Source organism: Clarias gariepinus, chromosome 13 (genome assembly GCF_024256425.1).
Source record: "Clarias gariepinus isolate MV-2021 ecotype Netherlands chromosome 13, CGAR_prim_01v2, whole genome shotgun sequence".
Taxonomy (NCBI): Eukaryota; Metazoa; Chordata; class Actinopteri; order Siluriformes; family Clariidae; genus Clarias; species Clarias gariepinus.
Genome location: NC_071112.1, coordinates 20,426,623 through 20,439,321, shown reverse-complemented (window position 1 = coordinate 20,439,321; position 12,699 = coordinate 20,426,623). Strand labels below are relative to the sequence as shown.

General features: G+C 36.5%; 1 protein-coding gene across 2 annotated transcripts in view; it reads right to left on the bottom strand.

Annotated features, from left to right (window-relative positions):
- Window positions 1–126: 126 nt before the first annotated feature.
- Window positions 127–12,699, bottom strand: part of myo6b (myosin VIb) — a 39,350-nt gene continuing 26,777 nt past the window's right edge. For both annotated transcript variants that reach the window (XM_053510001.1, XM_053510000.1), the window contains 7 exons: window positions 12,415–12,623; window positions 11,826–11,904; window positions 10,450–10,610; window positions 7,951–8,054; window positions 7,550–7,681; window positions 4,722–4,940; window positions 127–1,197 (listed from right to left, as the gene is read on the bottom strand). In XM_053510001.1, the coding sequence (XP_053365976.1) occupies window positions 998–1,197; window positions 4,722–4,940; window positions 7,550–7,681; window positions 7,951–8,054; window positions 10,450–10,610; window positions 11,826–11,904; window positions 12,415–12,623 (1,104 nt within the window). In that variant the 3' untranslated portion in view covers window positions 127–997. The remainder of the gene's footprint in view (window positions 1,198–4,721; window positions 4,941–7,549; window positions 7,682–7,950; window positions 8,055–10,449; window positions 10,611–11,825; window positions 11,905–12,414; window positions 12,624–12,699) is intronic.

Below are 12,699 nucleotides of genomic sequence, written 5' to 3'. Positions count from 1 at the left end.
AGCTTCCATGTCAATGAATTGCTGCTGTTACAGATATGATTTGTGATTCATGTACCACATGACTTTCTTTCTTTAAATCAGTACATTCCCAACAACCAACAGATGTAAATAAACACACAGTAACACTTTTGTAAGGTATGGATTTATTCAAATTGAACAAAACCACCAACGTCAAGTATTTCAAGTCTACTGTGTCACTAAAAACATGCTTATAGAGGACACAAAGGTCTGACTAAAAAATTTACAATGTAATCAAAAATTGCAGGCAACCACACATCAGGTTAGAGTAAAAGAGTTTGTGTTTTTTATATGGTAATAGATTTGTTACTTTCATGTAATTACCGATTTTAAAAATTCGTTTTTACAAATGCAGTTTTATTTTATTTTATTTTAAATGTAATGATACACATGAATCATTACATATCTTTCATTCGTTCTTCAAAGAGCTCAGGAGCTGTCTGTGATATTCTACAGTGTGGAAACAGTCTAGGATTGATATTACTGTAATATTAACAATGACGTACAAAATGAATGTACTGAAAAGTTACTCCAGGGATGAAAAGCATTGCAAGTAGAATACTTTTAAAAAGCAGAGCACAGAGTAAAAGAATAACACCCACAATCTTTAATAACAATGATAAAGACAGTGATGATGTAAATAACTGAAATAAAAGAACAGAATCAGACTCTGTGACCAACAAAATACCCCTTAAAATAACAGACAAAATGACAAACGCATTGGACAGGTCATATTTGTAGGAACATGCACCAAACATGCTAATTACCACAGCAAAATTAATAGCAACCAAAAACAAAACAATTTTAAAATAGACGGGGGAAAAAAATCTACATTGGTCATGAAGTCTTGCTCATATGAGCATGTAGCTACTCACTAAGACAGAGAGGTGTTGGTCCATGTGTTTAAGCTCTGGTGCACTAATGTGTCAGTACAGACAGTAAGGGCTGATAAAGGGCTACAAAGAAATGAAGCTGCTTTTCATTTGAGCAGGTTCTGGAGCATGGCCGTGGCATAGGTGAGCCGAGCCTGTTTGCTCTCGATGGCATTCCGTAGATATTGGATCCCGCCGCAGCGCTCCCAGATCTCCTCGAACTGGCGCGGTAGAATCTCTGCTCCACGTTTTCGTGTCAGCCCAGTCTCCTCCAGACTCAGCTCACACATCTCCATATCATCCTTTCCTAATAACACAGTACAACAGAAATTATTCTAAACACATGCTAGAAAATATAAAAGCAAGCACTGTTAATACAGCGTTTTATTTTAAATATCAGGCATACCACTTTTCAACCTAAAATTTATACCCAAAAAATTGCCCTTTTTAAAGCAAAGAAAGCAAGTGAGGTGATTGCTAGGATTACTGGAATTTGGTTAATACTGTAATTGTCCAACATATTATTCAAACCTGTTCACAGCTATGTTTAATATTTAAAGTAAGAGCATTTCTACACACAGTGCAAGAAGAATTCACATGAATGGGACTAAACAGCGTCCATAAGAAAACCACTTGTTATTGAGACTGATTTAAAAAAGAATCAATTTGTTAGGGACCATAAAGTTTGGACTTTTGAGCAATGGAAAAAGCTCATGTGGGATAATGAGTCCAGATTGACCCTATTTTAGACAATGAATATGTCAGGGTAAGAAAGCAAGTACATGAAGTGATTCATCCATAATGCACAATGGTCACTGCACAAGCCTCTGGAGGTAGTGTTATGAGATGGGGTTGCTTCAGTTAATCTGGTCTATGCTCAGCAACGTTTTGTTGCAATAAAATTAAGTCAGCTGATGCCCTGAATGTACTAAATGACCAGGCTATTGTATCAATGGATTGTTTTTCCCTCATGGCACAGACATACAGTATTCTCGGATGACCACAGAAAGATTCATTGGAATCAAATAGTAAAATAGTGTTTCTAGGAGCAGAAAGAATAATTTTCACATATTGGACAACATACAGTATGGACTTCAACAAGACGAACCCCTTTAAATGGTCCTTTATGGAGTAATTCGACTTTCTTAACATGAAGAAAGTACCATGCTCAGAGCCATCTGTGGTCCAACAAATTATTAGAAGGGGGCAACATTATAGGCCAAGCAAGGTATCTTATCCAAATGCTGTTATGCACAGTGTTACTTTAATTTAACAAAACTATCCTTTACTATCCTTTTTTGCTCACCTTGAATTTGTGTTTGACTGCCACCAATGGTGCCAAAATTAAAATGTTTAATACATCTAGAGATAAATATCAGGAAATATGCTCATCCATCATAAAAAATTGGGACGGGCTGCAAAAGCAAGAAATTTTGAAAAGATTTAGCTGGTTTGAAAAGATTCATTTGTGAAAGAGTGTATAAAAAGATTGTGATACACTTTAAAAACACCATTTCTCAATGTCAGATTGCAAAGGCTTTGCAAATCTCATCATCTGCAGTGCATAACATCATCAAAAGATTTAGAGAAACTGGAGAAATCTGTGAGTAAGGGGCAAGGCTGAAGACCTCTGTCGGATGCCCAAGGTCTTTGGGCCCTCAGACAACATTGTATCACTTATCGGTATGATTGTGTGATTGACATTACTAAATGGTCCCAGGAATACTTCCAGAAAATACTGTTGGTAAACACAATCCGCTGTGACATCTGCGGATGCCAACTAAAACTCTATCATGCCAAAAGGAACCATATGTGAACATGGTCCTGGAGCGCTGCCGTGTCCTGTGGGCCAAGGCACATTTAAAATAGATTGTTTCAAAGTGGAAAAGTGATCCATGGTCAGATGAGTAAAATCTGATTCCAGCACATTATCAGTGTTCAGTTCAAAAGCCAAATAATCTGTTGAAAAAACACTCTGATATATTGGGATATATAAGTGTATACAGTATGGGCGGCTTGCATGTTTTGGAAGGCATTATGACTGCTGAAAGGTATACAGTACTGTATGAAGGTTTTAGACAATGTCTATTTTAGGGTAAGCCTTGTGTATTTTAGCACGACAATGCAAAACCACATACTGCAGCTATTACAACAGCATGGCTTTGTACTAGAAGAGTCTGGGTCCTGAATTGGCCTGTGTGCAGTCCAGATCTTTCACCTATAGAGAACATTTGGCGCATAATTAAACGAGAAATACATCAAAGACGACTACAAACTCTTCAGAAGCTGGAAACCTTTATCAGGCCAGAATGGGGCCAAATTTGAACACCAAAACTCAACCTCAATGCTCAGACGCCACCATGGAAAACATGCCCCCCGTTTCAACTTTTTTGAGACCTTTTTGTGTCATAAATATTTGAATAAGCTCATTTTGTTCATAAAATTGTAAAGTTTCTCAGTTTAAGCATTTGGTATGTTCTCTATGTTATATTGTAAGTAAAATATTGCCTCTTATTAATTGTCAGTTAAAATATTTGGTCGTTAAGTTTCCAAACTATGCCAACCTTTCCGGAATTCGGCTTGTAGAGCTGACCAAATGCAAACCCATTTCTAATATCTACAAATTTAGGCTCATTGCTATTAATGTGTGTAGACCAGTTAATAAGCATTTATGCAAAACATGTTTAAGCCTGTTGCACAACTTCTTTGTTCAGAACTTCTTTGTTTGCAAATTAAGCTCTTAATTTGTGTAATTCATCCTTTTAGAGGTAAGATTTGAGTTTGGGTTTGGGCATTTCAATTGGTGTAAATCGACATAAATACAGCTTTGAAAAGCCCCATGTCCTGTCAATGCTGTCCAGAACCTTTTATTATTAGGGCTTAATAGTACAGTCAGCTACAGAATTATTACATGGCTAATCCATGTAATCTCATGCTAAAAATAAAAGAACTAAAACAACCGACTGACCTAAATCATTGGTGATATTCATTAAGTCTTGTTGATGAGAGCAAAGAGCAGGATATCAATTCTCAATAACACATTTTTCTTTTATTTCTTTGCTATAATTCTTCGGAGTCCTAGTTGCCCTTTTATGGACTTTCATTTGTTTAATTTCAAACCTAAAAAAACTAAGACATGGTGACATGAAAATGCTTTGTTTTTGTATTGCAAATCTAACAACCTCCTCCCTTACTGTGGGTATGTGTCTTTTTCTTGGTAGGCATTTGTTGGCAGTTGTCTCTTGTCTTATATTAAGAAATCAGAAACTAAGGAATCCGTGGGTGATTGCTGAAGAGTGCCTAACTATTCAATGTTAACCCAAATAAATGACAATATAATGTGAACAAAATAAATGGTAAATAAGTAATGGCAGATCATAAGTAAATGGTAATAAATTTGGTAAGGATTTGTTTAAAAAATTTTAAATGGTGCAACTAATTTATGTTATATATGTGTTTGTTTAATTATTTAAAATGTTTGTCTTTTTTAGATTATGTGTGTACTAGGTGAAAGTGCTGTTAAATTCGTTGTTCATTTAATGTGCAATGACAATAAAACTTCTAACTAACTAACTAACTAACTACTATACCAATTGTTTCTACAGGCCATAAAGAGGCCTTGTGGAACTATTTTTTGGTGTGGTGAAGGTGGTGGTCTTGGTGGTGGTAAAGGGGTGGGGTAAGGAAAGTTTGAAAAAACTTCATACAAAGTTGACTAGAAAAACATGGTCTTTCTTACAATCCTCAGTTTCAATTTCAAAACTCATTATATCCAAACGTTAGGTTTGAAAATCCTAAATTATTCCTTGAAGCTCTGGAAATCTTAACTACCTGCAACCAGTAGAATAGGCTGTTTGTCTGGGTGCAGCTCCATTTGCCTTGCGATCCACGGACCGTCAAAATGAGCATACCACCATCCCTTCTTCTTATTCTGTGGGTCTTTATACTGGTCAGCAGGACGGATGAAAGGGATGCGAAAGTAGCGCTGTTGCCTATTCACAGCAATCTCGTGCTGTCGGGCAGGAACAGGAGGAGCTGGGTTCTGTTGGGCTGGAATGACATCACCAATAAATTTGAAAGTTTAAACAAGCAAGTAAAGTAATGTACACTGACCAGCTATAACATTAGCTCATGGAACACTGCTTTAACACTGCTTATCGATTTATATGCCAGTAAACTGGTAACTACCCAAGGCTCATTTGTAGGGAGCAAAGGCTAAGCTGTCTGGTCTGATCCCACAGAAATGTCAAGGCTGGCTACGATAAAAAGGCAGCCAGAATACTTAGTGCACCAGACCCCACAGCGTCCAGGCAGGCATAGAGCCCAGGGCCGCCGATCTGATCTCCAAATTCCTCAGATCTCAATCTGATCAAGCACACATGGGAAGCACCAGACAAACAGGTACGATCTACGGAGGTCCCACCTTGCAACCCACAGCACCCAAATGATCTGCTTCCAACATCCTGGAGCCTGTGTTTGTACTATATACTGTATACTGGTTCTGATCTCTAAAAATACATGGCATTCATAATTTTAAAAAACGTTTAAATAAACTCTTCATGGAGATATGGTTAAAAAGATTTGAGGAACAGTAATATTGGTAAGATAGTACCTGATTTAATCAGAGAAATAATATTAGCGCAAATCATAAAGCTAGAAAAAGTAACAAAGAATATGTGTCTCGAACAAAGTAGGCTGCTTTGTGCAACCTCTTGTGATCACTTTTCACATGGAGAAAGCAATTGACAGGGAAGAAAACAGGGTATTGTGGCTTTTATGATAAAAAACAAAAAGAATTTTAATTCCCTAGAATCACCAGTGGTTTTTGTGAGTGCAGTTAGCTGTGTGCACATTAGGAAACTTAATCAGTATCCAAGAGGCTCCTTAAAATCTGTGGGAAATTCAGAACCAATCTGGTTCACCTGTGGTTTGCTCCAGCATAACAAACAAACATGGATGCAGACATACATACAGTTCACATACAGTTGTGTTTAAAATAATAGCAGTGTGTTGAAAAAAGTGAGTAAAGCTCCATATCCCTATAATAACTTTTAATTTAAATTACTCAAATGCATTGGACACACTGCACGTTCTATTCTGAATCACAACATGAAGAAAATGTGCTAAATGTATTATTAGTTTACAGAAAGTGAAGAAAAACTAATATATTAGTCCATTTAGAAAAATAGCAGTGTCATCACTTTACAAAGTGATGAATTTACCGTTTAAACAAAAATTCTTGACGTTTAACCTTTCTTGTGGATCTCTGAACTAATATTTAGTTGTATAACCATGGTTTGTGAGAGCTTCACATCTGTGGAGTCAACCAACTTCTGGCACCTTTGAACAGGTATTCCAGCCTAAGACAATTGTACTACATGCCACAATTCCTCTGCATTTCTTGGTTTTGCCTCATAAACAGCATTTTTAATGTAGCCTATAAGTTTTCTATTGGATTGAGGTCTGGGGATTGGGCTGGCCACTCCATAATGTTAATCTTGTTGGTCTGGAACCAACATGCTGCTCGCTTACTGGTGTGTTTGGGGTCGTCTTGTTGAAACACCCCTTTCAAGGGCATTTTCTCTTCGGCATAAGGCAACATGACCTCTTTAAGTACTGTATTCTGATTTACTCAACTTGACCCATGATCCCTGAAATGTGATAATAGGCCCAACACCATACTACGAGAAGCATTCCCACATCATATGCTGATGCTTCACTGACTTCACAGTGTACTGTGGCTTGAATTCAGTGTTTGGGGTCGCCTGACAAGAGGGTGGTCTAGACGGTGGCCTCTAGACCCAAAAAGAACAATCTTGCTTTCATCAGTCCACAAAATACTGCGCCATTTCTCTTTAGGCCAGTCAATGTGTTCTTTGGCAAACGATAACTTTTTCAGCACATCTTTTTTTTTTTTAACAATGGGACTTTGCGTGGGCTTCTTGCTGATAGCTTAGCTTCACATAGCCATCTTCCAATAGTAACAATACTCACATGTAAGTTTGGATGTTCTTTGATCATGCTGGAAATGATCATTGGCTGAGTCTTTGCCAATTTTGTTATTCTTTGATCCATTCGAATGGTAGTTTTTCGTTTTCTTCCATGTCTTTCTGGTTTTGGTCTCCATTTAAAAGCATTTGATATCATTTTAGCAGAGCTGCACTTCTTTGTAAGAAGAAGTTTTTTTTAATTAAATCAAAGTACGCTGTTCTTCTGAACAATGTCTGGAACGACCTACTGTATTTTTACTCTGATTTTCTAAGGGAAATGCACAGGAAAACCTTTTCTGCATTTATTCATGAATTAGGGGAACTTGTTTGACACCTGTTTTTCACAGAATAATTTACCTCTCTAATTGAACTCCACGCCCCTTTTCAATTAATGATTCAATTACACAAAATCAGGTGCATGCAGGTCATGACTGTTGGGTCTGTTGGTTTTTTTATTACTCCACTAAACCTACAAGTAAAATATTTACCATGAAGAAATATAATTTCCTACAAAAACAATTATTGATCTGGTTACTGGTTATTTGATTTTACAAAGGAAATTATGAGAACCTCTTAATTATCAAAAGTGCATCACTATTATTTTTTAAGAATTCTGAATTACATGCTGTATCCACTGTGTATGAACTGTGTGCAACAGTTCTATATTACCATATTCAGTGACAGATTTGGGAGCTCTCTGCTCAGACTCAGTGTTGCGCTTCTTGTTCTTTGACTTCCAGGCATGGTAGACCTTTAGACGACGATGAAACTCCTCTCTGCATGCTGCCAGTAATTCAATATCTAAAGTATAAGACGCATGACAAAATGGTTAAACAAAATAACAGTTATGATTAATTATCATGCACAATATTAAATTTCGTCATAGCAAAGAACTAAGAAATACTGATCATATGGTTATTTTATTTATTTATTTATTTATTTATTCTATTACTTTGTGAAGAAGAATATGCATTTTCTAAAAATCTCCTCACCAAAATGCATTTTCTTCCCCAAAACATCTCTTCTGGCTGGAAAATGTGAAAGAAGCAAGAAAGACACCCTGTTCTTACCACAGGAGGTGTTGATAGCATCTCGAAGCTCTGCATATTTCCATTTGCTTAGGTCATGCTTTTTTACCCCAGTAGCTGCTTTGCTGGCTTGGACTTGCGGACCCCTAAAAACACAAAATCATTTACATTTAATCATTAGTAAAATGCAAGTGACCTGCTTACAGCTTGCTGTTTAAATAAACCTCATTTAGATTATTTAGGCTGAGGGTGAAAAAATGCCTCCCTTGGAAACTTTCTAAAAAATCTACAGTTTACTGTCTCTAGTAATTAGAGACCAAATCAATAAGGCACTGAGACAATAAGGCTGTGCTTTTGCAGTGTTGAGCTAGTGGGTAGCTAGTTCAGGCAGTAGAAGCCATAAGCATGGAAGGAATGTAAAAAAAGGCTGCAAGAACAAAGAGAATGCATGTGGATACGGGATTTAGCAATAGGGTAAGGATCATGCCTGTTCTCTCTGAGAGTTCAATCAAAGTCAGGTTTTACTGCTTATTAACCAGAGCTACTCTCAGTTCAAACAGATTCTATGGCACCACAAAGTCAGATGTGATTCATAATTCCATTCATCTTACTATGCCCAGCCTCTGACAGAACTGCAAATTGTGTCAATGGTACAGTTAGAAGAACACAGCCAATAAGTCAATGAGGAAAAGTGAAAGTTAATAGAAGGGCATATAATAAAATCAGTTAGCGTCATTCCTGAACACTTCTGGTCTATTGGCATAATACCAGTATGCAGTACTTGTGTGATGTAGACCAATGTGTACAAAATCCTGAAAGTAAAATGTTATAAATAATGTTTTGGTGGGCAAATTAGGATTGATTAAAGTTTACAGTGAAAGTCACTATTCTTGCAGTTTCAGCAGGAAACTTTAATACTTACAGGACCAGTCAAGAGTTTAGACACCATTCAAAAGTTCAGACACAAGTTTGGATTAATTTTTCTACGTTTTACGACAATACTGGAGATTTAAAAAAAAAAAACGGTCAGTTGTTCAGTTCTTGAAGTGGATTTGCAAAACCTATTAAGCTCCACCATGATGAAAATGGCTTTCATGAAGACTACCCCAGAAAAGCGAGACCCAAACTTACCTTAGCTGCAGAGAAGTACATTTAGAGTTAACAGCCTCAAAAATTACCAAATTACAGCACCTCAGATTAGAGCCATTATGAGGGCTTTACACAGCTAGCAGACACATTACAATATCAGTTTTTTAAAGCAGTTCATTGCCTTCAGCAATATTTTACAAAGAAAAAAAACATGGATTTAAAAGATGTGTCCAAATTTTTGACTTGTAGTGTATGTAAAAGTAATTTGGTCCACTGTAATTGTAATTTCTTAGAAGCTTCAGTTGAACACATTTTAAATAAATAGCTCAGCTTATAATTTAGAAAGAAACATTCAACATTTAATCTTTATAAGAAAGTGTTGGTCCGGTTTTCACTGGAGCAGGCAAACTGCTTGTTTAGAAATGTTGCAGAGAAGCTGACACACACATACACAACTTCTTGACTTTTTTTTTCTTACTCTTGACAGCTGTTAGTAGCAAAGCTACTTTGCTCAGACTGTCCAACTGTCAGACTGCACAAATGCACATGGAGAAACAAATTTATAAGCAGAAATGACTGAGCAAAAGCAGTTCACTTATTAGACTAGAAACTTTAAATGTAACATAAGTAACTGCATGAGCTAAATTAAGTGACACAGTGATCAAGTGATTAAATCTGACCTTGGAGGGGAAAAATATAATTTGTAATTATTTTGTAATAAGCAAAGTGACGATCTATTTCATGTAATCCTTTAAATATTTTACCGAATATGATGATTAATAAATAAGTGTCGTATTTAGGCTAATATTAACCCAGAATTTGGCCAATGATTATGACTGCTTTATTGCTGAAGATTGCAGTCTAGGTTTATGAAAGATTTAGAGCGGACAAGAGAACTTGTAAAAAAGCATTGGCCATAGTGAGTTAGAGTCAGGTAAAGCAGGATTTTTCGCATTTGCCCTAATTATACCTACGTGTAGAAAAAGCAATGCCAGTTAGCCCATCACTTGAAATAAGAATGTGAGAAAAATTGTCTGGTTACTTATGACCAGTGTAAGAAAGTATTGAATACTGCTTTTTTTATGAATAGAAGATTAAAGATACAACCCTCTTTGCAGCATGTCTAGCTTCAATCATCACATCCCTTCACAATGAACACATACTCTGTAGGTCCATGTGGCAATTGAGCCAGGAATAAGCTCCCTGGGGGTGAACACAATGTTAGTTTGAATCACAAAGCCTTTTTCCAGTCACAAAGCTGTTTACTTGGCTGCAGTTTGGGGTTTTATGCTATTTCACAAAAGCAGCAGGGCAGCAGGCTTTTTTCATACAGAAGTCTCAGTGCGAGAACATCTGCGGTTTGTAGAATTTTGTGGATCTAACATTACCTGACATTTACTTCAGCAGTGACAGGAAAGCGCTGCTATGCGTATGTACTGTATGTTTTTCTACCTGCGTAGGCTGAGGTCCATCTGAGCTTCATCTTGGATAAGTTCAGCTTCATTCTGAGCTATCCTCATGGCCAGTTCTCGGTCTCGCTTTTCCTGCTCCAGTACTGCTTGCCTCTGAACCTCCTCCTCCCGTTCTACAGCCAACTGGAGGTCCAGTTCCACCTGCAGCACAAAAAAAAAAAAAAAATCACATGGGGAAGATTCTTATTGCAGCTACAGTATATGTCTGGATTACATTTTGCCTTTCAGTGCAATTTGAAAGAAACATTATACAGATTAATACACTACTTACCATTCATTGTTGATTCTGTAATGCTTTGCCCAGGTATAATGATGAACTATTTGAACTATTTTATCCTATTTAACAACTGCATTTTCTTTATTAATTCATTTAAAAACACTACTTTATTGAAAGACATGGATAGATAGACATTTATGTACAGTATAGATATTTATCTTAAATCTAAAATTTCAACTGCAACATATGCATATTATACAATGGTTAGTATTCCCTTTTATATTTTAAAATATTATTTCAGTTTGAGGTTATAAAAATAATCCGTGTGTACAATGTTTATTTAAAACCTGCAGGTCTTTTGTAAATCTGACTGCACGGATTACCTAGTTTTGAGTTTTTCATGAATTTCTCAAATAACCTCTCACCATAACAGTAGGGGATCTGCAGTGGGATCCATCAAACAGAACATTTCAGTAACACATGGCTTTAGTTTGAAAGCAGAGCTTGTAAGAAATGGTAAGCATGACTGCTTCACTGGAAGCTGACCCTGGGGTCGACAGGATATGGACCTTATCCAGACGTTAAGCATGCAACCTCTTTTAACTAGTGCTGGTGTCAGAACAAAGAAATGGTTTGACATCTGTGCAAAAAAAAATAAAAAAGCAGCCAGGCTATAGTAGTAGCTAATAAAAATTTTATGTAATTATACAACATACAGCACTGTGCAAAAGTCATAGGCACATGCAAATAAATGCTTTACAGCAAGAACCAAAAATGAAGAAATAAGAAATACATAAATAGGCCCTGTAAACCCCAACAAACAGTAATCAGAAACTAAGTCAGTATTTCGTGACAACGCTTTGAAGACCTTTCTGACATAGAAATATTTTTCTGAAACTTTTTGGAAATCAGAAATCTTTTACCCGCTTAATAGAAAAGTCATAAAATAAGAAAAAAAAAAATCTACAACAAAGGCAGTACTAAAGTGCAAAGTTTTTTTCTGTAAAATACATGCTCTAAACAAGCCTGCATGAGAGTGTGTGGAGGAGTAACTTGCTGAATGAATGGCAGATGTCAATTTAGGCCAGCAAAAGAAAAATAAAATCAGCCAATGTAGTAAAAACGTAAATGTGTCATACCTGTAGGATTCGCTCATCCTCTTCATGCTTCTTCCTCTCTTCTTCTTCCTGCTTCCGCTTCTGCTCCATCTCTGCTTTCCTGTGGTAAGAAAAAAAACATATTCCTCCAATTTTGTTTGCTATTTCCAGCTATCCAGATCCATCTAAATTAATAGCACTAAATTAATATCGACCTTTTAAATATTTATTTTCCACTATCCAGGTGTATACAGTAGGTGGATAACTTTTAATCCAGTGACTTAATGAGTAACATACTTTTTGCAGCATTTTTTGTACTATGTCAAATCATTTTCTTGACAGCGGCTAATTTTTTCAAAAAGTCAGGTTATAATAATCATAAAAATTTCACGTAGGTTTATTGTAATAAGGATAAAATAAATGGAGAAAGGTAGATTAATGGTGCCAATGCACTCGAAATAACATGTATTCTTTATCTAGAAAAACAGATTTACAATGTAAGCAAATAATAGTATGACAGGAGACCATGTAACAGAGACAGGACATTAGAATGTAATGCTCTTCTACAGTATGTCATAGAACACTGATGATATAAATGAACAAATCCCTGCAAAGATTAAATCAGACTTACATGCGACGATCATCTTCCTCCTGTTTGCGTAACTGTGCCTCTTCTTCACGTCTCTTTCTTTCTTTATCCATCTCTTCCTGGATGTGTTTCAGCCTCTCCATCTCCTCTTCCTCCTGCTTCTTCTTCTGCATTGAGGAAAGCAGCTGTTCCGAGCGCTTCACCAGGTCCTCATATGCCTGTTCAATCTCTGTGCGGGTCATCACCGTAGTCTTTGAGATAACAAAACACAAAAATGGGCTATTAAACAGAACCAAAATGCTGGAAATACCCAGGATACCTGATTAG